Source organism: Suricata suricatta, chromosome 3 (genome assembly GCF_006229205.1).
Source record: "Suricata suricatta isolate VVHF042 chromosome 3, meerkat_22Aug2017_6uvM2_HiC, whole genome shotgun sequence".
Lineage (NCBI taxonomy): Eukaryota > Metazoa > Chordata > Mammalia > Carnivora > Herpestidae > Suricata > Suricata suricatta.
The window spans coordinates 124,434,284-124,461,211 of record NC_043702.1 but is presented as its reverse complement, the minus strand read 5'-3'; the positions used below and the strand labels follow the sequence as shown (position 1 = coordinate 124,461,211).

Genomic DNA, 26,928 nt, shown 5'->3' with positions numbered 1-26,928 from the left:
CGACAACAGCCAAAGTATGGAAAGAGCTCAAATAAATGGATAAAGAAAGTGTGGTATAAACATGCAATGAAATATTACTCAGTGATCAAAAAGAATGAAATCTTGCCATTTGCAACAACGTGGATGGAACTGAAGTATATTATGCTAAGCGAAATAAGTCAGTCAGAGAAAGACAAATACCACATGACTTCACTCATATGTGGAATTTAAGATACAAAACAGATAAACATGAGGGAAGGGAAGGAAAAATAAGATTAAAACAGAGAGGGAGGCAAACCATACGAGATTCTTAAATACAGAGAACAAACTGAGTGCTGCTGGAGGGGTGCTAGGTGGGGGGATGGGCTAAATTGGTGATGGGCATTTGTTGAGATGAACACTAGCTGTCATATGCAAGTGATGATGCACAAAATTCTACTCCTGGAACAATTACAAAGAAAAAAAAAAAGACTTTTTCTTTAAAAAAAAAAAGCCAAAGAATTAAAAAAAAAATAATTATCTTAGTTGTTTAAAATAGCTTCCTCAGATTCTTTCAGTGAACTTCTTGAAGTCCAGTACTAAAAATATAACTTAGACAAATTATATTTTATTTCTAAAAAAAAAATTACACTGGATTATAGCTGAGAAACTAACTCTGTCAATTCTACCTCAAAAATCTTTCTCCATTTGGAACCTCCTCACACTGTAAGGCCCATGAGTTTGGTCGGATCTCATCAACCCATGCAATTACCTCCCAAGCAGTTCTTCTGTTTACAGTTTCTTCCTAAATAAAAAACACCATAGACATTTTAGCCTTCAAATATTTGTTGAGGATTACCTTTACTATGTCAATAACTACTGAAGTTGAATGGTAGGCACATGAGGCTTTACTATATAGGTATGTCTCTACAAGAAGGCAAAGTCCTTGGAAGTAAGAATTATCTCCTATTCATCTTTAAATCAGCAGTGTCTAGTACAGTTCCTAAGAGAGACTAGATGATTTTTTTTCAGTTGGATGAAATCATTAAGTGACCTGTCATTTTATAGGAAAAAAAATAAAGTGGTCAAGAAACGTGAAACAATCTCAGGGTTTCAGTTAGTTTGTTGAAATGGTCTGTTATTAGTATACACTCCCATCATTCTTGATGATGAACCTCAAAGGTATGAACTGTTGTCTTTATTTATGTATCTCCTGGAGCCTAGGAAGATGCTTCATAAATGTATTTTCCAACCAAGTTATAAATCTTGTATTTTATAAATAGCAAAGATCTCAATTTGCAGTTTAGTCACCAAAATAATTTGGTTCCTGCCATTCTCATGGTCTCTCTTTAAACTCACACTAGCAGGGCACCTGGGTAACTCAGTAAGTTGAGCATCTGACTTTGGTTCAAGTCATGAGCTCATGGTTCATGAGTTCAAGCCTCACATTGGGTTCACTGTCATCAGTGCAGAGCGTGCTTCAGATTTTCTGTACCCCTCTGTCTCTGCCCTCTCCCCAATCTCTCTCTCTCTCAAAAATAAAGAAATCTTTAAAAAAAAAAAAACAAACCTCCTACTAGAAGTCTGGCAAGGGCATCAAATTTGTTATTCTCTCTTTCTCACTAAAACTTCTACATATTCCTACAAAAACTAATCTAGTACCCTACCCACATTATAGAAATGACACTTGTCGACTTGGTTTAAAAAGTTTTGGCTCTGGAGCCAGACTGCCTTGATTCAAACACTGACTCAGTCATTTACTTGCTGCATGATCACAGGCAAATTATTTATTGGCTGTGGGATCTTAAGCAAGTTACCCACTCACTGCCATTATCTGCAGAGTATTTTTATACTAGCTTCCTAACATAGCTACACCTCAGTTTCTCATCTCTAAAAGAGAGATAATAATACTCCCTACCTCTGAAGGTTGCTGTGATAACACCTGGCACACAGTAAGGGGACTTCAGTCAGCTATTACTCTGTAGCTGCAGCCTACCTAATATTCCCTTTTGCTATCAGCTTGGCGTAAGACATCATCATCTCTCTTCTGGATGATTTACATTAGTCTTCTAACTATTCTGCCTGCTTCTATCTTTGCATTCTTATAATTTATTTTTCACTTCAAAGCCAGAATGATGATTTTAAAATATTTAAGTCAAAACACCTCACCATAACATGACATAAAAAATGGTTAAGTAACTGTTCTAAGAAAAATAAATCTACTTATAATGTAACAGGAAATATATCAATTTACATGTATCTGAAAATTACATATAGAAAATAACCCAACGACAAAAACATAGCCACATAAAATATATAGACTTGAAGGAACAGAAATCTGTAAGTCAGGAATATTTCATTCATAAAACAACATTCAATAAGTATTCATTGAGCACCTACTATATTCTAAGCATGATGTGCATTTGACATAACTTCGAAGAATTACAATAGAAAAATTAGTTGAAGACTGTGATTCCTACAATGAATAATACAAATCAAAGAGAGAATAACATGAATACAAGGGATTATGAAGGGACTGATCTATGAAAAGCACGCACCTTAGAGAGCTATTCTATACATAAGCCATAAATTTCATTCCCATTTTTTTCCCTTTTTCCCCCATTTCCTTCCTTCATTCATATTTATTATTTGTTCTGATGTGTTCTGTGTACTACACAACATGAAATAACCATTTGGGTCTTTTTTCCATTTTTTGTTTTTCAGATGTAATAGTAGTAGTATTTTGTACTTCAACAACTAAAATGTTCAGGAGTAATACTCATGGTTTCTGGTTTCTTGTGTTGTTGTTTTTTTCTTCTGCTATATAAGGCACAATTTATGCACTGTAAAAGTCACTGCAGTTTTATGAGTTCTGACAATTTCATAGAGCTGTGTGGTCATCGCTATAACCAAAATATAGAAGCATTCAAAAACTCTCCTATGGTCTCTTGTAGTCATCACCATCCAACATATCAATACTCGGCAGCTACTAATACATTTCCTTCCTTCCTTCCTCCCTTCCTTCCTTTCTTTCTTTCTTTAAATTCAAGTTAGTTAACATACAGTGTAGGGGCACCTGGGTGGCTCAGTCGGTTAAGCCTCCGACTTCAGCTCAGGTCAGATCTCACGTTCGTGGGTTCAAGCCCCGCGTCAGGCTCTGTGCTGACAGCTAGCTCAGAGCCTGGAGACTGCTTCTGGTTTTGTGTCTCTTTCTCTCTCTGCCCCTCCCCCTCTCGTGCTCTGTCTCTCTCTGTATCAAAAATAAATAAAATAGTAAAAAAAAAAAATACAGTGTAGTAGTGGTTTCCAGAGTAAAGCCCAGTGATTCATCACTTACATATAACACCCAGTGCTCATCCCAACATGTGCCCTCCTCAAAGCCCATCACCCATTTAGACCATCCCCTACCCACTTGCCCTACAGCAACCCTCAGTTTATTTTCTGTACTTAAGAGTCTCCTATGGTTTTCCTCCCTCTCTGTCTTTATCATACTGACACATTTTCTATCATGAAAGTTTTGGCTTTTCTAGAATCTTATATAAACGAAACTAGCATTAAGCAATTCGAACCTGACCTATTTCACTTAATATAGTGCATTTGAGATCCATCATGCTGTTGCATGTATCCATAGCTCACTCTTTCAATTGCTCAGGATTATTCATTCCATTAACCAGTTAGTTGATTCCATTGTACTAGTCAGCTGATCCTGGTTGGAGTGCATTTGGACTGTTTGTCCGGTTTGGAACAACAATGACAAAGATGTTGTAAACATTTGTATACAGGTTTTCATTTTACTTAGGCAAATACACAGGAGTGGAATTAGAATTGCTGGGTAATTTGAGAAGTATGTGTTGAACTTTACAAGAAAATGCTGAAGTTTCCAAAAGAACTGCATCATTTTGCATTTCCTCCAGCAAAACACAAGAACTGCAGTTGCTCTGTATCCTTGCCAGCTCTTGGTATTATCACTGTTTTATTGTTGTTGTTTGGCTTTTTAATTTTAGTCATTCAAGTATGTGTGTAGTAGTATATTAATATCTCATTGTGGATTTAATCGGTATTTCCCTAATGACTAATTTTTTGGCATCTTTTCATAGGTTTATTTGTAATCCAAAATATCTTTTTTTTTAAGTCTATTTATTTTGAGAGAGAGAGAGCGAGAGAGCGCACGGGCACCCGGGCAAACGGGAAGAGCAGAGAGAGGGAGGGAGAAAGAAAGAATCCCAAGAACGCTCCACACTTAGTGTGGAGCCCAACATGGGGGCTTGAACTCACGAACCAACCATGAGATCATAACCTGAACCAAAATCAAGAGGCAAATGCTTTAAACCAACTGAGCCACTCAGGTGGCCCCAAAATATCTTCTTTGGTGAAGTATCTGTTCAGATCTTTTGCTTATTTTTAAATTTTTTTAATGTTTTTTATTTATTTTTGAGAGACAGAGACAGCAAGAGCAGGGGAGGGTCAGACAGAGAGGGAGATACAGAATCTGAAGCAGGCTCCAGGCTCCAAGCTAGCTGTCAGCACAGAGCCTGACGCAAGGCTCGAACCCATGAACTGCAAGATCATGACCTGAGCCGAAGTCAGACGCTTAACCAACTGAGCCACCCAGGCGCCCCTGCTTATTTTTAAGTGTGCTCTTTTTAGTTTTAAGTTTTGATAGTTTCCTTTTTTTATATTCTGGATGTAAGTCTTTTATCAGATATGAGTTTTGCACATATTTTCTCCCAGTTTGTAACTTTTCATTCTTTTGAATGTCTTTTGAAGAACAAAAGCTCCTGGTTTTGATGAAGTCAAATTTATCAGCTTTTTCTTTCATAGATCATTCCTTGGTGTCATATCTAAGAAATCTCTGCCTGTGACCCAACAGTCACAAAGATTTCCTATGTTTTTTTCTATAGCTTTTATAATTTTAGCTTACATTTAGACCTATGATCCGTTTGATTTAATTTTCTATATGGGGCAAGGTGTGCTTCAAGGTTCTTTTTTATTGTTTTTATTTTTGTAAATAAATATCCAATTATTAGCATTATTTGTTGAAAAGACTACCCTTTCTCCATCGAATTTCAACTATACCTCTAAAATCTATAGACCACATATGTATTTCTTTTTGTATATAGCTATATTGAGATATAATTCACATACCATAAAATTCATTCATTTGAACTACTTAATTCAGTGGTTTTAATATATTCACAGTTGTGTGGCCATTATCAAAATTAATTTTCAAACATTTTCATTACCTTAAAAAAAAAAACCTGTACTTTTTTTTTGAGAGAGAGAGAGAGAGAGACAGCATGAGCAGGCGAGGGTCAGAGAGAGAGAGGGAGACACAGAGTCCAAAGACAGGCTCCAGGCTCTGAGCTAGCTGTCAGCACTGAGCCCAACGTGGGGCTCGAACCCATGAACCACGAGATTATGACCTGAGCCGAAGCCAGACACTCAATCGACTGAGCCACCCAGGTGCCCCAGAAACCCTGTACTTATTAACAATCACTCCCCACTTTGCTAAATCTCCACTCCAGCTCTAGACAAACACTAATCTATTTTCTATCTCTAATAAATTTGCCTATTCTGGATACTTCATATAAATAAAATCATATCATTGGTCTTTTTTGATTTGCTTTTCTCATACAACATCATGTTTTTAAGGGTCATGTCTATTGTAGAGGTACCCGTACTTTATTTTTATTGTTAAATATATTCCATTGTGTGTGTGTGTGCTGAATATATTCCTCTGTGTGTGTGTGTGTGTGTGTGTGTGTGTGTGTGTGTACATATATATATACACTCACACATATTTATTTATCTATTCATAATTTGGTAGACATTTGGATTGGTCCCACTTTTTGGTTATTATGAACAATGATACCATAAATATTTGTGTACAACTGTTTCTGAAGACACATGCTTTCATTTCTATTGGGTATATAAGTACAAGTGGGATTGTTAGGCCATATTATATCTCTAGATTTAACCTTTTGAGGAACTCCAAGAATGTTTTCCAAAATGGCTGCACCATTTTACATTGTTATCAGCAATCGAAGAGGGTTTCAATTTCTCCACACCCTCAACAACACTTGTTATTGTATTTATTATCCCAGTATATGTAAAATGGTATCTCACTGGGGATTTGATTTGCATTTCCTTGATGGCTAATGATGTTAAGTATCTTTTCATGTGGTGCCTGAACATTTATATGTCTTTTTGGAGAAATCTCTATTTAGATTGTGTGGCTCTATTTCTGAACTCTCTATTCCACACCTTTGATCTATCCTTTAATTAGTAATGTCTTGATTACTGTAGCTTGATGGCAATCCCTGAAATCAGGCAATCCCTGAAATCAGGTAGTATGAGTCTCCCAAGTTTGTTCTTCATTTTTAAAATTGCTTTGGCTATTCTAGTCACTTTGCTTTCTATAAAATTTTTAAATCAGCTTTCCAGGTGCTACCAAAAAATTTCCACTAGGATTTTGATTAAAATTACACTGACCCCAAAGATCAGTATGGACTGAGACTTTCATTCTATGAACATGGTATATTGTTCCATTTATTGAGGTCTTTTATTACTGTTTTCTAGTTTTTCAAAGTATAGATCTAGTAACAGTTTGTTCAATTTCTACCTAAATATTTCATGATTTTTTTCTAGTGCTTCTACAGGTTTTTTAATTTCTATTTCCAATTTTTCGATGCTAGTATATACAAATAAGATTGATTTTTGCATATTTACCCTGTATCCTGCAACCTTGTGAAACTCACTTGGTTTCCAAGGTAGGTTCTGCCAATAAGTTACAGCAGTGTGTAATCGAAAGGTAGAAGAAAATTAGGATTTCACTGCCCGTAGTAGCTATATCACAACTCCTGGGGATTACTAATACCTGCCAGGCCCTCTAGGAAATACCAGCACCAATCACAAAGTGTTCCCCCACTTTGCTTCTTCAGAAGCAAAGAACTAACCAAATGATCCCCTCCCCTCGTGACTGCTTCTAAACCCTAGCTGCTCTGAGCATCCTCAAAAGCCTAAGCCACCAATTGCACAGCCTTCCTCAGAGGTCCCTGTGCCAGCTCCTCAGGAGACCTCCACTGAGTTCCTAGATTCTGGTAACAATACTTCCTCCATTTTATTTCTCTGACCCTGGATGATACAGCTGCTTGGGTTACTTCAATGTCTTCCTTCTGTTTTTCAGCATTCTAATACACTAGAAACCAATTACTTGCATTAATACTCTGCTGTCTGAAAGGCTGGCACGGCTTCGGTTTTCCAGACTGGACTCTGACTAACTGTCTTCTTGCTCTGATCAGTACCCGTTCCCCACTCCCAACACCTACCTCCCCTATGTTCATTTTATATTTGTATGTATAAGATAAGTAAGATTAATTTTCTTTGTTTAATTAAGGGGAGACAGCTAGCCCTCCCTAACTTTTAGGGCATCTCCTTCAAAACATAATAGGTTCAACCTTTTGGTCAGGAAGCTGATAAACCTAGTCTCCAGATTTTATAGCGAGAAGTCATAAGCTTTCCAACTCTCAGAACTATAAATATATATCTCCTAAATCAGGAATTCCTCAGGAAGTGTATAGGAGATTTGATAAAGATTATCTTTATCAAAAGATAAGGCTTTAGGGGCACATGGGTGGCTCAATTAAGCATCTGACTTCAGATCAGGCCATAATCTCCTAGTTTAAGTTTGAGCCTCACATAGGACTCTGCTATCAGCACAAAGCCCACTTCAGATCCTCTGTCTCTCTCTGCCCCTCTACTGTGCATTTTTGTTCTTTCTCTTTCAAAAATAAAAAAACTTACTAAAACGGATAAAGTTTTAATTCTTCCTTCTTCTGCTTTACTGTATAAAATGTGTGAAATTTTCCCCAGACTTAGTAGTTTCTCCTGGACTACCTATATGCATGTATATTTGATAAGCATACCCAATAATAAATCATGGTTTCTATATACTGGTATGGCAGATTCTTTTTGTGGGCAAGATTATTTAATTTTACTAACAACTGACAGTCATGATTACCTATTTAAAATACTTAACATAATAAACATAAACAGAGTATATGTAATAAATATAAACTGAGTACCCTTTTTTGTAGTTCCAGATAAAATGCTCCAAAACATAAAGTAACAATTTTAGTCACAAAGAATAAAATGGGCTTAGTTAACGGTTTATAATCAATGGTGAAATGAGTAACTCCAAGCCCTATGGCCTCTTTTCAAGGTAACAGGCTTAGGAGAGAAAGGAAATATAACCCTTTAACAATAGATATTTACATGTTTTAGCAATAAAGCATATAGTTGACTACTCTGATTAATATTATGCCTGAATGAAAATAATAAGGCAAATATATCTTCTAAAAGTAAGTTAAGTAAGACCATATTGGGTGGAAGACTCAGTCAAACATAACAAGTACCTATGAATTATAGTCTACTAATATACTAATTATATAATTAGTATATACTAATACTAAATATACTAATATACTAATATTATGATAAATATATAGATTTCAACATGACAAATTAATATCAACTAGGTAAATGCAAATTTTTCAATAAGAAAAATAAATTTTACCATCTTCCTAGCAATTCTCCCCAAGAATAAAGGATCTTCTCAGGACAATCCTTAGACACATCACCAGTTCCACTTGAGAGTTCATTATCACTCTCTGCAGAAGAAACACACACAAAAAAATGACCACCGTTGTAGTATATATTTGATATGTATATATTGCAAAGAAAGGAACGTGACTGTGTGTCTAATAAAACAAACAATATTATTATGCCCATTGCAAAAAAAAAACAATAAAAACTTTATTAATATAATTATCTTTAGTGCCTAGATAAATATAATCCCAAAGCATAAGTATTTTATAAAAATTCCTATTCACAGTTTACATAGTATGAAATTGAAAATACCTCTATATAAATAACTTTATCTAAAGAGAGTAAAGTTTGATAAATTTTTTAATGTTTATTTCTGAGAGAGAAAGAGAAACAGAGCATGAGCGAGGGAGGGGCAAAGAGAGAGGGAGACACAGAATTCCAAGCAGGCTCCAGGTTCTGAGTGGTCAGCACAGAGCCCGATGTGGAGCTCGAACTCATGAACCATGAGACCATTACCTGAGCCGAAGCTGAATGCTTAACCGACTGAGCCACTCAGGTACGCCGAAAGAGTAAAATTTTAAAGCTAATGGTAACACAATTAGAAATTCCTATGTGATACACTTCTCACTAGATTAATATTCTCAAATATTAATATTTTACTATCGATACAAACACTGAAATGAAGTCAGGTGTGTGTGTATATATAGATATATATTCTATATATGAATATATAACACTGAGAACTATCAATATATAACACTGAGAAATATATGTATTATGGTATAAACACACAACTAGAAATATTTAAAACTTTAACATTTTAAAGGTATATTTATAAGTACAAATTTTTTGTTTTTGAGAGAGAGAGAGAGAGAGAGAGAGGCAGAGAGGCAGAGACCAGAAGCAGGGAAGAAGGGCAGAGGGGGAGAGAGAGAGAGAATCCCAAGACCCTACATGGGGTTCAATCCCACAAACCTGGGATCACAAGCTGAGCTGAAATCAACATCAGATGCTCTACTGACTGAGCCACCCAGGCTCCCCCATAAGTACAAATCCTTCTGATTAAAGGAAAAATGAAAATGTTTGGCCTTATAAAATGGCAAATTTAGGGGCACCTGGGTCGCTCAATCAGTTAAGCATCTGACTTCGGCTCCAGTCATGACCTTGTGGTTTGTGAGTCGGAGCCCCACATCAGGATCTGTGCTGACAGCTCAGTGCCTGGAGCCTGCTTCAGATTCTGTGTCTCCTCCTCTCTCTGCCATTCCCCTGCTCATGCTCTCTCAAAAATAAACACACATTTAAAAAAAGTAAATAAATAAAATGGCAACTTCATAAAATATCCCAATAAATAAAGTAACAGATTTAGAAAGAATAAGATGGGTTGAGTTATAGCTTACAATCAGTGAAAAAAAATGAGTAATAGCAAGCTCTATAAATCTCTTAAGTGGTAACAGAGCTGGTATAGAAAGGAAGTGTAATGAGCACAATTTATCTCATTAAAATAAGGACTTTGACACAGTGCTAAATGAAAAAATTCTGGAAAAGTATTATCTGGATGATAAAATAAGCTAGATAAAAATCTGTGTGGCTCTTTGCAAGGACCAGTGTTTTATCAACGTTGTTAACAGTATAAAAGAAATTGGCATTAAGTGAGTCCCACAGGGATCTGTGTTCATAACAGGATTACTTAGCATACCACAAAGCCAATGATCCAAGTATAAACTAATTCATATCGATGGACAGAATTAACACCAAAAAACAATACATTAAAAGAAGGTATAGTTGGCCAAGTTAAAAGATTTGGTCATACTCATAGAAAAAGATTGTATCACATGTCTAGTAAAATATAACCAAAACATGTGCATACACATAGACCAATGTTTCAAATTCTTTAGGACACTTTATTCAAAATGTGAACATTATTCAGGTACTGGAATGAAGGTCAAGAAGGTAAATATCTCATATAAGCAATTCTGTGAACTTTCCAACAAGTTCATGACAATAATAGAAATGAGAGATTTTTAAAAAGCTAAAACAAATGAAGTACTATAGGAATAATGTAAACAGCAACAAATAAAGCCTTAATATTAAAATGTCCTAAAGAACTATTCCAGGTAAACAACTATCCCTTATAATTCTTACAATTTTTCACCTTAACTGAGGTAGTGAAGAGGGACACTATTAAAAGTTACGCTGGAGGGGCACCTGGGTGACTCAGTTAGTTAAGAATCTGACTTTGGCCCACGTCATGATCTCATAGTTCATGAGTTGCAGCCCCTTATCGGGCTCTGTGCTAACAGCTCAGAGCCTGGAGCCTGCTTCAGATTTTGTTTCCCCCACTCTGCTCTCCCCTCCCCTACTCGTGCTCTCTCCCTCTCTCTCAAAAATAAATAAAATTTAAAAAAATTTTCTGGAGTTACACTGGAAAAAAGGTGAAACTTCGGCAAATAGGGACTGCTGATCACTCTTCTTATAAACTGGTACCAAATATAATATGAGTACTTATAATATAAGTTGGATTTTAATTAAGTAGAGTCCACGATGGTCCCACCTTACACTCTATTTTGCTCCACAGTAAATAATAATACAAGGTTCCAAAGTATATGATAAAGTTGTACATTCTAAATTGGAGATTAAAATCTAAGAAAACAATAAAAAGGAAAAAAATAGGACACAAATCATTAATGTTGATTACAATAAAAGTCTAGAAGTATTACTGACACAGAAAATCTAAGATTCTCCTTATTCTTGTTGGGAAAGGAATAAAACAAAATTGAGATGTCATAAGAAAGATTAATAAATCTGACTACCTACACATTAAAACCTTATATGACGTACGGCACAGACTACACTAAAATAAAAATTTCCAGGGCATCTGGATGGCTCAGTCAGTTAAGCATCCGACTTTAGCACAAGTCATGATCTCATGGCTCATGAGTTCAAGCCCTGCATCAGACTCTCTGCTGTCAGCCAAGACCCTGGAGCCCTCTTTAGATCCTCTGTCCTTCTCTCCCTCTACCTCTCCCACGCTTGAATCCACGTGCACACGTGCTCTCTCGCTCTCTCTCTCAAAAATAAACATTAAAAAAATTTTTTCAACATATGACAAATGTTCTTAATACTCAGAAAATTGGTCCAAGGACATAAACATAGTACAGTTGTATAAAATATAACTGGCCAATAAAGACATTTAGGAAAGCCCTATCTCAATTATTTTTTAATTCAAATTAAAACAATGAAATGGAAAAAAAACAGAAAATAAAGAATAATACCTACTGTTGATAAAACAATGGGGAAAAAAGCAAGAAAGCTAATTGTTAAATAAGAGTAATTTTTTAAAATGTATTAAGATTCTAAATTAATATACCACTTGATTCAGCAACTACACTTCTAAAAATTTATTCTTCCAGGAACATATATGCCAAAGAGATATATATAAAAGATTTCATTGTATTACTGCTTGTAATAATAATTGAAAACTATCAGGAATTCTTTAATAGAAGTTCATTAAATTATGGTACATCCTTTCAAATAATACTATCCAATAATTTAAGAGAATTGACTAAATATATGCTAATATGAAAACCATCTAAAATATATTACTTGTGATGAAAAGCAAGAAACAGTAATTTTTAAGTATGATTTTATTTCTGTAAGTAGTATTACTTATACGATTACAAGGACCTTTAAAAACAGCTGTTAAGATTATATACCAAACTTTTTTTAAATTTTAGAGATAGAGTGTGTGCTAGGAAGGAAAGGGATAGATGGGAAGAAAGCGAGAGAATCTTAAGCAGGCTCCACACTCAGCATGGAGCCCAACACCGGGCTCAATCTCAAAACCTTGGGATTATGACCTCAGCCGAAATCAAGAGTCAGACACTCAGCCCAGCACCCAGGCACCTATACGAAAATATTAAGAGCAATTGTGTTTTGGCACCTACCAGTATCTTATCACATAATAGGTATTCAATAAATATTTAGGGAATGCATCTTTCACTTTTAAGTTTCTTCTTTTTTAAGTTTATTTACTTATTTTGAGAGAGAGCAAGAGAGAGCGCATGAGTGGAAGTAGGGGCAGAGAAATAGAATCCCAAGCAGGCTCCCCACTGGCACGACAGAGCCCAATGTGGGGCTCGAACTCACAAACCATGAGATCATGACCAGAGCCAAAGCCAAGAGTCGGATGCTTAACTGACTGAGCCATCCAGGCACCCCTCAATTTTAAGTTTCATATTTCTGTAATATTCTTATCTTTTTAAATAAGTACATGTAACTATAGTAAGCATGGGGAAAGGACTTTCATCTTTTAAATAATCCCTGTTGCTACAGAAAACAAAAACCTATTTCATTGTTATAAGCCCCTACTAAGCCATATAATCATCATTGATAACAACAAGATATTGTCTCCCTGACAATCTCCCAAGTTATTTTCCACCACAAAAAGGAAATCAGAACTGTAAACACCTAGATTGGCAGAGGAGAACCACAAAAAGAAAAGAAAAAATGGGCACACTGAAGTAAAACTAGATCAGAAACCACAGCAATGCAGGGCCCAAATACTTGGGTAAAAATAGAACTTATCCAAAGAAAACTGGAATCCTAGGTTTTTAATGAATGTCTGCCTTTTACATCTATATTCCAGGCACTATTCTTTAGTTTTATAAGCATTAACTCATAGTATCCTCTAAATAACCCAATAAGGTAGTCACTACTATTTTGCCCATTTTGAAAATAAGAAAATTGAGGCACAGAGAGGTTAAGTCACTCTCTCAAATTAACCCAGCTAATAGGGACTCCAGAATTTAACCTCAGTTTGAATCCAGAGTCAAGTACTACCTCACCTTATAGTGTTTCTTACCATGTTTTCATGGGAGACTATGCTTGGCATTTAGCAGATACCAGCCTATGCCAATTGCCAACATCTAGTAAGTAAATGCTGTAAGGCAGAGCCAAGAATGGAAAATGGAAGCATATTTAAAGCAACATGACCAAGAAACACTGAATTTGGGACAAAACATAATGGAAAGGCTTCAGGGGTATAATCCCCTTGACACTCAGAAAGAATAAGAATGAAATTGATATCCCAGTGACCTCAAAAGTGAGCCAGTTCTATCTTCCTTGCTGCAGAAACTACTAACCATAGATGTTTTAAATGCTTAATGGCTTTCCTGCTAGACAGGAAGAAAGGAGGCTAAGGAAACATAAAATTCCTACTACATTAGATAAATAGAGTTTCTAGGTAAAATGAAACAAATAAACTAAGAAAAAAAATACGAATGAAAAGGATGCTGGAGACCAAAGTGCAGTAAGAAACAGTGAGGAAATTAGCAAGTAGAACATGAAAAAGAAGAAAAGGAACAACAGAACAATGTGGATATGGAAAAGGATAACTCTAAAGGTTTTGAAAAAACAACTGTATCCCATTCTACACAGAGGAGAAAAAAAGGAAAAATGACGAAAGGCTGAGATTCCTTCTTCCTGTGCTAAATCTTACTTTTCCATCAAAATTCAGGGAAGGATTACCCTTTTCTGGATGGGCTAAAGGCTACTCCACTGCACATATTCTGTCATGGCAATTATCAAACCATATTACAATCTCTATTTTCCTCTCTGTCTTCTCCTATTAGACTTTAAGTTCCTTGGCAGTGGGGACTTTTATTTCTATATTCCCAGTGCCTAGACTAGTACTTGGCCAGAGAATGTTAGAAGTTTCCCAGACTGATAATTGGAGAGGAGAAGATGCGAGAAAGGAAAACCCATTACAACTACAAAAAATGTATGCCTTGAAAATTAGTGGCCTTCAGTGCATGGGCATCTATGTACAGACATAGGTACAGGGAACCAGGTCCATTCAGTCATTCATATTGGACTGTGGAGCGAAAATGTCTGGAGGTGAAACCCAGTTCCACTATTTACTGGCTGTGATGCTGGTTAAGTTATTTAACCTCTCTTAGCTTCAGTTACCTGTTTGCAAAATGGGAATAGGAATAGTATCTATCTTATACTGTAGTTATAGCAATTAAGCAAATTACTATGCAAAACATATATTACAGTGTCTGGCAAAAGGCAGGCATGTTAGCTATTAAAAGCTGTTTTCATTCAACAAATATAAACTCCTGTGATGTAGAATACTGGGGTAGAAGCTGGAATGCAAGTTTTGAAGAATGAATGAGTGGGTAATGGTGACAGTAAATGTTGATTTTTCTTTATCCAAGCTCATGAGCTATGGGAAGGTAAGAGAGTATAATATAGCTAAAAAGAACGACATGGTCATTTCAAGCATTATACTTACTTTATCAAGCCCCACTCCCCCAGAAAATTGGCCAGTTCTTCCTTTTTGGCTCCTACATAGACTCCTACAATAGTATCTATAAGACTTCAAAGAAAACATGCCTGTTTTCATTATTATGCATTTAATACCTGTAACTTTAATGTTTTACACATGTTTTCCCCTTTCTCAGAATCCAAGCTCTGTCAGGACTGGGAGTATATCTTGTCTTCATATAGTAGCCTTTAGCGCACAGTAACACACTCAACTGTGGAAAAAATGGAAGTATTTCCTTATTACTGCTTTATTTTTAGAACATGTTCATACACTTAAGGTATTTGAGAAAGAAAACACTGGAAAGACAAAGATGAGGAGGGATCATGCCAATTCCCTAAAAAGACATGAAATTGCCCAGGTTTGGATTAGAGGTAGTGCCTGACCAGAAGTACATCCCATATTTTGACTGAATATGGGGCTTTGGAAAAGCTTAAAGATGTTAAGATAGAAAGTTGAGGGAATCTGTAGCTAACAGCTTCAACTTCCTGTATAAAGTTTACTTTAGAAGAGATCTCTGAGAGACTCTGCTAATCTTGGAAAGTAAAATTTGATTAGAGACTCCTCTAATATGCCTAACTTCAATCCTTTCCATGAACATTCTCCCCCTCAATTTCAGTTTCCCCACAGTCACTGTCTCCTTCAGAAAGCAGAACCAAACGGAGTATTCCAGATGTCATCAGACTCCTACAACACAGGATCACTACTTTAAACTGTGAAATCAAAGTAGCAATGTTAATCACTTAGTATTATAAAATTAAATGAAAATGCCTGTGTGATACTAAACGTGGTGCCTGTCACACAGTAGTACTAAAATGTTAGGTAGCATTTTCTATTATTTTTATTGTTATGGAGTCCTCAGTTTCCGGCCCAGTACATCAAAGTAACCAAAAAAACATTCCAGCCTTATTTTTTATTATCCATTGAATTCTAACATGCAGAGAGCAGAACTGCACAACACCAAAATAAGATACAATAAATGTAAATTTTTAGATCAAACAAAATAAATATGCATGATACTTCAATCAAAATAATTTACAGGCTCTCTCTCTTAACTTTGGCCACTCTCTGCTTTGAAAAACAAAATATTTTGTTTTTCATCCTAATCATAAAAGGAAAATTTCAGAACTACTATCAGTAGACATCATAAAAGGGAAAATATATACATATTTATTTATATGTATATTTTATGTGTGTGTGTGTGTGTGTGTGTGTACACACACGTCAGTGTATACACACAATGCTTTTTTTTCCAATAGAGTTAAAAATAAATGACAAAAATAGGGGTAAATTAGCACAAAATCTCATTTTTCTTTTTTTTTAATGTTTTATTTATTTTTGATACAGAGAGAGACAGAGTATGAGAGGGGGAGGGGCAGAGAGAGAGGGAGACACAGAACCGGAAGCAGGCTCCAGGCTCTGAGCTAGCTGTCAGCACAGAGCCTGATGCGGGGCTCGAACCCACGAACGTGAGATTTGACCTGAGCCGAAGCCGGAGGCTTTAACCGACTGAGCCACCCAGGCACCCCAAAATCTCATTTTTCATCTAAAGATGATGAGATCATCTGAAGGATTACTCATAAAATAAAAAAATTATAGGGGCACCTGGGTGGCTCAGTTAAGCATCCAGGTCATGATCTTGCAGTTTTTGAGTTCGAGTCCCATGTTGGGCTCTTTGTTGATAGCTCAGAGCCTGGAGCCTGCTTTAGATTCTGTGTCTCCCTCTCTCTCTCTGCCCCTCCCTGACTTGTACTCTGTCGCTCTCAAAAATAAACAAACACTAAAAGAAAAAAACTGATAACCATAAATAGAATGTGACTATTGCAAGTTTTCAAAGATTTCCCCTAAATTTTCTTTTTTAATAAGTACTGTTTGCTGTAAATGATACAGGGAACCAAAGAGTACTGTAAATTCTCTTCTAAACAATTAGGAAGGGGAAAAAACCCTTTAATTCTGGCAAAGCCTGTAGGAAGACAGGTCTGTATAATGATACCTGTCAACTTGGAATAGTGTAGAAGTGATTTATTTTGATTACTTAGTAATAAACAATGTCATTTTGGGCAGCCAAAAACTATAGGCCACATTTATATGACCTTGAATATAATATAATCTCTCATTTCTTATATGACAGAGTCAGAAAATACTTTTTCTGTATGGAAGCTGATAAACAAATGTAAATAATTAAAGTAAAACAAAAGATCATCCTTAATTTTGAAATGTGATAACATGTCCCACTGTCAAAAGCAAGGTGATTTATCATAGAGAGAAGACTCACAGTGGAAGAGACCACAAATTGCATGATTTCTTTCCAACTAAACCATCATCACTGTCGACTGTGACTCTAATTACAGGTTTCTAATTAATAAACCCTGTAGTTGCTAAGCATATGTGATTAATAAAAATGTATCACTCATCACTGAAATCTGTCAACCATCCTCAGGAGAAACAGGACAGCTAATAACCCTCATGTTCTTTTCATTGTTTTTTAAGACTCACAAATTTGTACAGATAATCAGAAAGAAAGAAGCTAGCTTACATTTGAGGGAAAAAAAGAGGCTAAGGCTCTTCACAACATTAAACAAACCATTTTCTTAATCGAGGCTAATATATCCTTTTGTATATGTGTTTATATGTTTCATTTTACATTTTCTGGGATATTAATGACTGAGAATTTACTTAGGTATTTATTTACATTTTGTATTTTCAGGGCTTTGGAAATGCATTTTAATTCTCTGCTCATTTCCTTTGTTTTTAACTGAAGTATGACTGACATATGAAAAGCTGTGGATATTTAATGTATACAGTTTGATGTGTTTGGAGGGACTAGGTATGGTCTTATAATAAAAAGTTGGGCAGTGTCTATATGAATGCGTTATCAATGACTTCAAAATAAATTGAGGGGTGATGAAGAAGTAAATTAGCACCTGGCAGATTATAAGAAAGAACATATGTAAATAGTTATATTGAAAGATTATTTTAAAACTTATTATTCAAAGAATTACTTTTTTAAAAAGCAGCCAATCAGCCTTGCTTAGCCAAAAATAAACAAGGGTTGGAGAAAATTAGAAACAAAGAGAAGCAAGAGAAGAAAGAAGCAAGAACCCATCAGAATTGCTCAAAATTTCACCGAAGGGTGGGAAGGGCGCTCCCTGACAGCCACCCTATGGTACACAACACACTCAGGAGCCCTCTTGCTGGGCAGATGACCGGCTTCCACCAGCAGTGTAACTCCGAAAGGAAAAATACTCACAAGTAAACGAGAAAGGAGGAGAAGATGCCCACAACACTAGCCAAAGCAGCCACATGAAATCAGGCAGTCAAGGAAGTTATCAGGTTCATCTCTGTATTTGGATTTTTTTATATTCTCCCCCTCAGGGAAAGCTAGTAATTGATGAAGACGTTGCCAAGTACAAAACACAATGGGAGAAAAAGGCAGAAACTGCCAAAAGAGACTCAGGTTAATCTCTGAAATTCAACAGTGGTAGTAAATGTTTAATTGTGAAAGTAATAGAAAAATAATGGATTTTTGAGGAAAACCCAAAATTTAAAGTATCAGTGTCATTTTGGTGGATCTGCTAAGCATTCTCTGCATGGCCCTATGATAACACATCTCTCTCTGTAATGGCCTGAATACTTGCCTGCCTTCCTTTCTAAACTAACTTACTTGCTTAAATAAGGGACTGTGTCCTAGTCATGGTGGCATTCCTCACCCTATCAAAGTACCTGGCCCCTGGTAAGCACTCAATACATGTTTGATGAATAGAAGAAATGCACTATTTTCAGAACCTATGTATCAGCTGCCTATGTGACATTTCCAATTGGATATCTAATATTTCAAAAGAAAACCCTAATTTTCTTCACCTTCCAGTATTTTCCTGGTTCCTTCCCTTTCCCCATTTTCATAAATGACAGTACTATCCATGTAGCTCAAACTGAAATCTGTAAGTTATTCTTTTTCCCTCAATGTCTACATTTAATTACCCAGCCCTGTCCATTCCAACTCCAAAGCATATCTCAAATCTCTCTACTTTTCTCCCTCTCCACATTACAATCCTCATCCAAATCCCCAACATTTTGGCCCAGATTACTGTAAGAGTTCCCAATGGCCCCCCTGTTTCCACCTGTACTCCACTGAACTTTTCTCTCCACAAATACAGCTGCTAAAGTGTTCTGAAATCATGAATCAAATCTTTATCTCTTCTGCACAGCTTAAAACACTTCAGTGTCTTTAAAAAAATAAATCCTCACTGTGGCTTACAGGAATTTACAAGATGCCCTTTGGCGACCTGTCCATGTCCTCATTGTGCCACTTTTTTACTTGCGCCCTCCCCTTCAGTCATCTGCCCTCCTGTCTATTCTTCAAACACACCAGGCACATTTTCACCTTCTTCTGCACTGTTTCCTCTTCAGAAATGTTCTTTCCCATCTCCCAATGGCTGGTTTCTTATTACTTAGATCTCAGTTTAAATGCGACCTCCTCAGAAAAATCTTACCTGAACTTTTAATCTAAAGTAGCTAACCAGACCAATCGGCCAATTTTAAATATCTAAATGGCATTATTAGTTGACATTTTTTTGTTTATTATCTATCATCTCTCCAATAATTATAAGTACCAAAGATTTATCCATCTTATTATGTCAGAGGTCTTCAAGATCATCCCTGGGTTCAATGATTCACTAGGAGGACTCACAGGACTCAGCATATAGTATTTACACTTATGGTTTATGATGGTAGATACAAAGCAAAACCAGCAAAGGGAGAAAGGCACATTGGATGTTGGGTGAAGTTTGGAGGAAACCAGGTGCAAACTTTTCAGAATCCTCTCCCCCATGGAGACCACTTCCCTCCTCCAGCAACGAGTTGTGACAACATATGTGAAATGTTGTCTATCAGGAAAGCTCATTAAAGAGGTTTTTATTGGGGCTGATCACATAAGTATCCTCTGCCTGCACGTACCAAAATTCCACAATCGAGAGGAAAGTTAGGTGTTCAGCATAAAACCATATTACTAGTACATACTGTGTAGGCACAGTGAGCCACTCTGCTCAGTTAGGGAATGGTGGTAACACTCTCCAAATCTGTTTTCCAGTAAGAGCCAAGGTCTGACCTTGCAAACAGGCTTTTCTAAGGGTAGCGGTCTGAAGCCTGCTATGTTAAGTCTGTTCTGAACACTTTTTTACCCTTGTATCACTTAGTCTAAAACCCATTAACAGATTTTAAAAACAAAAATATGTTGTTCTTCACTGAATCTAACATTTCAAAGAGATTTCTATTCATTACACAAATATTTACTTAACACTTGCCACATACATTCAATGGGAACTCAAATGAGAATAAAATACCATCTGCCCCTTAGGAACTCACACTCTAGAAGGTGAGAGAAATGGATTTAAAAGACCATATTTATAATAAGGTATTTTTAGAATTATTAGAATGGTGTGTTCAAAGTACCATTAGAACAAGATGGCAGAAAAACTAACACTGCCTCAGTGTAAAAAGGGAAGACTTCCAGAAAAAAAAACTAAGAGAGAAGAAAGGGCCTACTTTAGCTAGAAGTTGTCAAGGAAGACTATCTGAAGACATAACACTTAAACCTTGAGCTGAGATCTAAATGATGAGAAGAAGGACGCAGGCAGAGTTGATGCAAATATCTTCCAAACAAGGAACAACATATGCAATGGCACAAGAAAGGCCCAGTAAACAGTAACTATTATTATATAATGTTCTCTTCATGTATTGAGAAACTGATGATTTAAGAAATTAGATATACGAACCCCATATCACTAGTACATTTTTATCTTGTTTATTTATATCTATCCTATCCATTTACCAAAAGCAATTATTTGAGACAGAAGTTAACAATAGGCACAAGTAAAATGAAGAAAACATCAGTTAATCAATTACTGATTCATTTAAAAATTTACTAAGCATTCACCACATACACAAGCTTAAAAATATGAAAGAGACATGCCCCCTGATTTTGAGGAATTCATTTTCTAGCAGAAAAAAAGGAAACAGATATAGATACATGACAAGAGAGCAGAATACATGCTACAACAGAAAAGTCAAGGGTCACTGTGGGATAGAGAAGGTGCCTTAGGTCAGAACACCAAAGCAAACACAACACACAACAGGTAAATGACACACTATGCTTTAACCTTCTCCAAAGACAAGAATGAAAACACTGAAGAGTTGCATGCACAATTCTTACTGATTAAAGTTTAAAAAATAATTTCACTTAAAAAGATATCTTTTCCCAAGATGTGTGAGCAATCTCCTAAACCTTTATGCAAAATACCATGAGTTACATAATAAATCATGTCCACGAAGACATTTTTACCACACCTGTAGAGATATCTCTTATGTCAAGCCTTGATTGAAGCAGAAAATACAAAGTTAAAAGGGCCTAAAAGGCCCTCCATCACTCAGCCTCTATATTCTAATCTCATAATATATCATTTCCCACCTTTATGAGTGGATATAACTTACTGCACACACAATGCTGTTTTCCCTCTGCCTAGAAGGTCTCCCTTACCAGGCATCCAAAAATTTCTAGCTAAATAATATGCGTTAATCAAGACTGAGCTCCTAGGCACAATTTCCAAGGAGTCTTCTCTAAATTTTCAGGCTCTACTATGTTTTTTCTTGTCAGTTCACATTATATCCTGATCATTTCTTATTACTGCCTTTATAACATATTACTAAAATTATCTATTTGTAGAGCTTTTTCTTTAACTAGACTAAAAGCTCTTCAAGATAAGAGTCATGTCTTATTTATTTTTGTGTCCATAGCACTTTGCAAAGTAGTGGGTGCCCATTAAAAGTTAATTAAACCTTTACAATTTTAATAAAACATACCATATAACAAACTTGATTTACAAATGGCCTTCTAATGATCTTAACAGATATGGGCATTACACTTGAAAAATATAAAAGAATAAATCATTAATTTTTTCTTTAGAGGGAATATCCTGAATACCAATGTCTACATTTTTCACAGTGTATAGTGCACACTCTTCAAAACTGAGATCATTAGTTAAAGTGCCAGTGTACCTGTAGTCTGCACTGTGAAAAAGATCCATTTGCTCTCCACACTTCTTAGCTGAATGGGTGGCAAATGAAATTGCATTAAAAAGTCACTCATATGAGGAACTCTAGGTCCATTTCTGGGTATCCTACTCTATTCCACTGACCTGTGTGTCTGTTTTTGTGCCAGTACCACAGTGTCTTGATGAATACAGCTTTGTAATACAGCTTGAAGTCCAGAATTGTAATGCCTCTACCTTTGCTTTTCTATTTCTAGATTTCTTTGGCTATTTGGGGTCTTCTGTAGTTCCATACAAACTTTAGGATTATTTGGTCTAGTTCTGTGAAAAATGCTGGTGGTATTTTTATAGGAATTAAATGTATTAAATGTATAGATTGCTTTGCATAGTATAGACATTTTAACAATATTTGTTCTTCTAATCCATGAGCATGGAATGCTTGTCCACTTCTTTGTGTCCTCTTCAATTTCTTTCAGAAGCATCCTATAGGTTTTTTTTGGTTTTTTTTCCATAATATTTTACTGTCAAATTGTTTTCCATATAACACCCAGTGCTCTTCCCCTTAAGTGCCCTCCACCATCACCACCACCTCTTTTCCCCCCCTCCCCCTTCCCCTTCAACTCTCAGTTCATTTTCAGCATTCAATAGTCTCTCAAGTTTTGCATCCCTCTCTCTCCCCAACTCTCTCTCCCTCCTCCGCTCCCCCTGGCTCTCCATTAGGTCTCTCCTGTTTTCCTGCTAGACCTATGAGTGCAAACATATGGTTTCTGTCCTTCTCTGCCTGGCTTACTTCACTCAGCAGCATCCTATAGCTTTCAAACCACTTTTGTTAGGTTGATTCCCAGATATTAAGGTTTTTGGTGTGATTGCAAATGGGATCAATTCCTTGATTTCTCTTTCTGGTGCTTCATTATTGTATAGAGAAATGCAACCAATAGCTGTATGTTGTTTTAATATTCTGTGTGACTGTACTGAATTCATGTATGAGTTCTAGCACAATTCTTTGGTGGAGTCCTTCGGGTTTTCTATATAGAGTATTATGTCGTCTGTGAATAGTGAAACTTCTATTCCTTCCTTGTTGATTTGGATGCCTTTATTTCTTCTTGGTGTCTGATTGCTGAGGCAAGGAATTCCAGTACTACATCAAATAAAAATGGTGAGAGTGGACATCCCTGTCTTGTTCCTGACCATAGAGGAAAAGCTCTCAGTTTTTCCCCACTGAAGAACAATATTAGCCATGGGTCTTTGGTATTTGGCCTTTATGATCTTGAAGTATGTTCCCTCTACCTCTACTTTGTTGAGGGATTTTATTAGGAATGGATGCTGTAATTTGTCAAATGGTTTTTCTGTATCTATTGAGAGGATCATATGGTTCTTATCCTTTATTAATGTGGTGTATCACACAGATTGATTTGCAAATATTAAATCACCCCTGCAGGCCAAGAATAAATCCCACTTGCTCATGGTGAATAATTCTTCCAATGTACTATTGGATTCGATTTGCTAGTATCTTGTTGAGAATTTTTGCATCCAGATTCATCAGGGATATTGGCCTATAATTTTATTAGCAAGGTCTTTATCTGGTTTTAGAATCAAGGTAGGTAATTCTGGTCTCATCAAAGTAGTTTTCCTTCCATTCTATTCTTCTGGAATGGTTTGAGAAGAATAGGTATTAACTCTTCTTTAAATGTTTGGTAGAATTCCCCTGGGAAACCTCCAGCTCTGGACTTTTGTTGTTGGGAGACTTTTTATTACTGATTCAATTTCTTTGCTGGCTATCAGTCTGTTTTCTATTTATTCCTGTTTTGATTTTGATAGTTTATATGTTTCTAGGAAGTTATCCATTTCTTCTAGATTGCCCAATTTGTTGGCATATAACTTTTCATAATATTCTCTTATAATTATTTGTATATATATGGTATTAGTTGTGATCTCTCCTCTCTCATTAGTGATTTATTTGGGTTCTTTCTCTTTTCTTTTTGGTAAGTATGGCTAAGGGGTTATCAATGTTATTAATTCTTTCAAGGAACCAGTTCCTGGTTTCATTGGTCTGTTCTTTTATATATACATATTTTTTTATTTTTGAGGCAGGGGAGAGGGACGAAGGAAGCTGGGGCAGGAGGGAGGGAAAGAAAGAGAGAGAATGAATTTTAAGCAGGCTCCACATAGATCCAACATGAACCTCAATTTCACAACAGTGAGATCATGACCTGAGCCAAAATCAAGAGTCAGACACTAAACCAACTGAGCCACTCAGGTGCCCCACATTGATCTATGGTACGGGAGGTTTTTTGTTTGTTTCTGTATCCTTTATTTTTGCTCTAATCTTTATTATTCCCTCTCCTGTGCTGGCTTTAGCCTTCATTCATTTGTTATTCTTTTTCTAGCTCCTGTGGGTGTAAGGTTAGGTTGTATATCTGAGATTTTTCTTGCTTCATGAGGTCAGCCTGGATGGCTATATATTGCCTCTTACCACTGCTTTTACTGCATCCCAAAAGTTTTAGATCATCATGTTTTCATTATCAATTATTTCCATGAATTTTGTAAATTTCTTCTTTCATTTCCTGGTTGACCCATTCATTCTTTAGTGAGATGTTCATTAACCTCCTTGTATTTACGGTCTTTCCAAATTTTTTCTTGTGGTTGATTTCAAGTTCAATAGCATTTTGGTCAGAAATACACATGTATGATCTCAATCTTTTAATACTTGTTGAGGCCTGATTTGTGACCCAATATGTGATCTATTCTGGAGAATATCTTTTCGAATGCACACACAAAAACAATGTGCATTCCATTGATTTAGGATGAAATGTTCTGAATGTATCTGTTAAGTCCGTTTGGTCCAATATGTCATTCAAAGCCATTGTTTCCTTGTTGATTTTCTGCATGGATGATCTGTCCATTGACGTAAGCAAGATGTTTTGAAGTCCCCTACTATTACTATATTATTATTAATGAGTTCTCTCATGTTTGTTATTAATTGATTTATTACCTCAGTGCCTTCAAGCCGGGGGCATAAATATTTACAAATGTTAGATCTTCTTGTTGGGTAGACCCCTTTATTATGATAAAGTGCCCTTCTTCATCTGTTACAGTCTTTGGTTTAAAATCTACATTTTCTGGGGCACCTGCATGGCTCAGTCAGTTAAACATCTGACCAGCTCAGGTCATGATCTCACAGTTCGTGAGTTCAAGCCCTGCACTGGGTTGTGCGCTGACAGCTCAGAGCTTGGAATCTGCTCCTAATTCTGTGTCTCCCTCTTTCTCTGCACCTCCCCTGCTTATCCTCTACCTCTCTCTCTCTCTCTCTCTCTCTCTCAAAAATAAACAAACATTAAAATCTACATTGTCTTATTTAAGTATGGATACTCCTGTTTTCTTTTGATGTCCATTAGCATGATAAATGTTTCTCCATCCCATCGCTTTCAATCTGCAGGGGTCTTTAAGTCTAAAATGAGTCTCTTATAGGCAGCATATATATGTGTCTTGGGTTTTTTTTTTTAAATCCATTCTGACATCCTATGTCATTTGATTGGAGCATTTACTGATATATATGAATTTAGTGCCATTTTATTGCTTGTTTTGTCATTGTTCCTGTATATTTTCTCTGTTCCTTTCTAGTCTTTGTTGCTTTTGGTCTTTCTTTCCCAAAGAGTCCCCTTTAATATTTCTTGCAGGACTCATTTAGAGGTCATGAACTCCTTTAGTTTTTGTCTGTGTAGAAAACTATCTTTCTTTTTATTCTGAATGACAGTCTTGCTTATATAGTATTCTTATGTATTGTTTGTTTTGTTTTGTTTTGCTTCGCTTTCCGGTGGGTTTATTTTTTGTTGTTTTGTTTTGCCTTTTCTTCCACTTTATTTCATATTCCCACCACAATAATGACCCTCTTAATTTAAACAAAAAACCATAGAGGGTTCCTGAAAGGGTGGCAGCAAAAGAATGGAAGTGTTAAATGCTAAAGGTGTGGTTAGGAATCAGCAAATAATCTTGACTGGGCTCTTGAAGTTGCTGGCAGCTTAAAGCTGTAACTGGTAGGCCATTGGATGGAATTTGAAACTATAGGGCCTGAGCACAAACTGGTTGGCAGGCCACTTTGTCTAGTACTCAGGGTGCACCATGGAGAGCATGTGAGGGAAATTGGTGCTGAAGTAGGCATCGTCTGTGTGAGGGTGCCTTGATGACTTGGGTGTGTACATGTTCATGCACTTGGGGGAGTAGAGCTTCACCATGGCCTCATCTGGAATGTCTGAAAGGCTAATGGGAAGCATTGGCTGGTTCTCACAGTACACACGGGAACAGGAGCCAAGTTCCTCACTGGTACTTTTCCAACATCTTGGCAACACCACAGTTGGTGAAGAGATATAGTGGGCGTGGATCAATACATAATGCATCTCAGCTTCCTATTCAATCAGGTCACTCTGGTGGGGCATGCATATTTTCCCCATTCAACACACTGAATATATCATGCAATTCCGTTCTTGCCTGCCAAATTTCTGTGGAGATCTGCTAACTTTGTCTCCCCTCATAAGTTAGGGACTCCTTTTCTCTTGCTGCTTTTAGGATTTTTTTTTTCTTTATATTTTGCAAATTTAACCATGATCTGTCTTTATGTTGGCTTGATTCTGTTGATTTTGATGGGAGTTCTCTGTGCCCCCCTGGATTCAATGTCTGTTTACTTCTCCAGATTAGGGGAAGTTTTCAGCTATAATTTTCTCAAATAAACCTTCTGTCCCTTTTTCCCCTCTCATCTTCTTCTGGGACTCCTGTGATGCAAATGTTACTACACTTTATGGAGTCACTGAGTTCCCTAACCTATAGTTGTGATCCAATAATTGTATTTACCTCTTCTTTTCAGATTCATTCTTTTTCATAACTTTGTCTTATTCATTGCTCTGTTTCTCCCATCCTTGTGATCATTAAATCCAGTTAGTTTCAAATCTCAGTTATTTTCTTTCATTTTTCACCTGACTACTTTTAGGTTTTTTATCT

General features: G+C 36.3%; 1 protein-coding gene across 6 annotated transcripts in view; it reads right to left on the bottom strand.

The window, feature by feature from the left end:
* RABGAP1L (RAB GTPase activating protein 1 like) overlaps window positions 1-26,928 on the bottom strand; it is a 719,423-nt gene that overhangs the window by 517,983 nt on the left and 174,512 nt on the right. For all 6 annotated transcript variants that reach the window (XM_029935097.1, XM_029935100.1, XM_029935099.1 and 3 more), the window contains one exon: window positions 8,534-8,627. In XM_029935097.1, coding sequence (XP_029790957.1) covers window positions 8,534-8,627 — 94 coding nt within the window. The remainder of the gene's footprint in view (window positions 1-8,533; window positions 8,628-26,928) is intronic.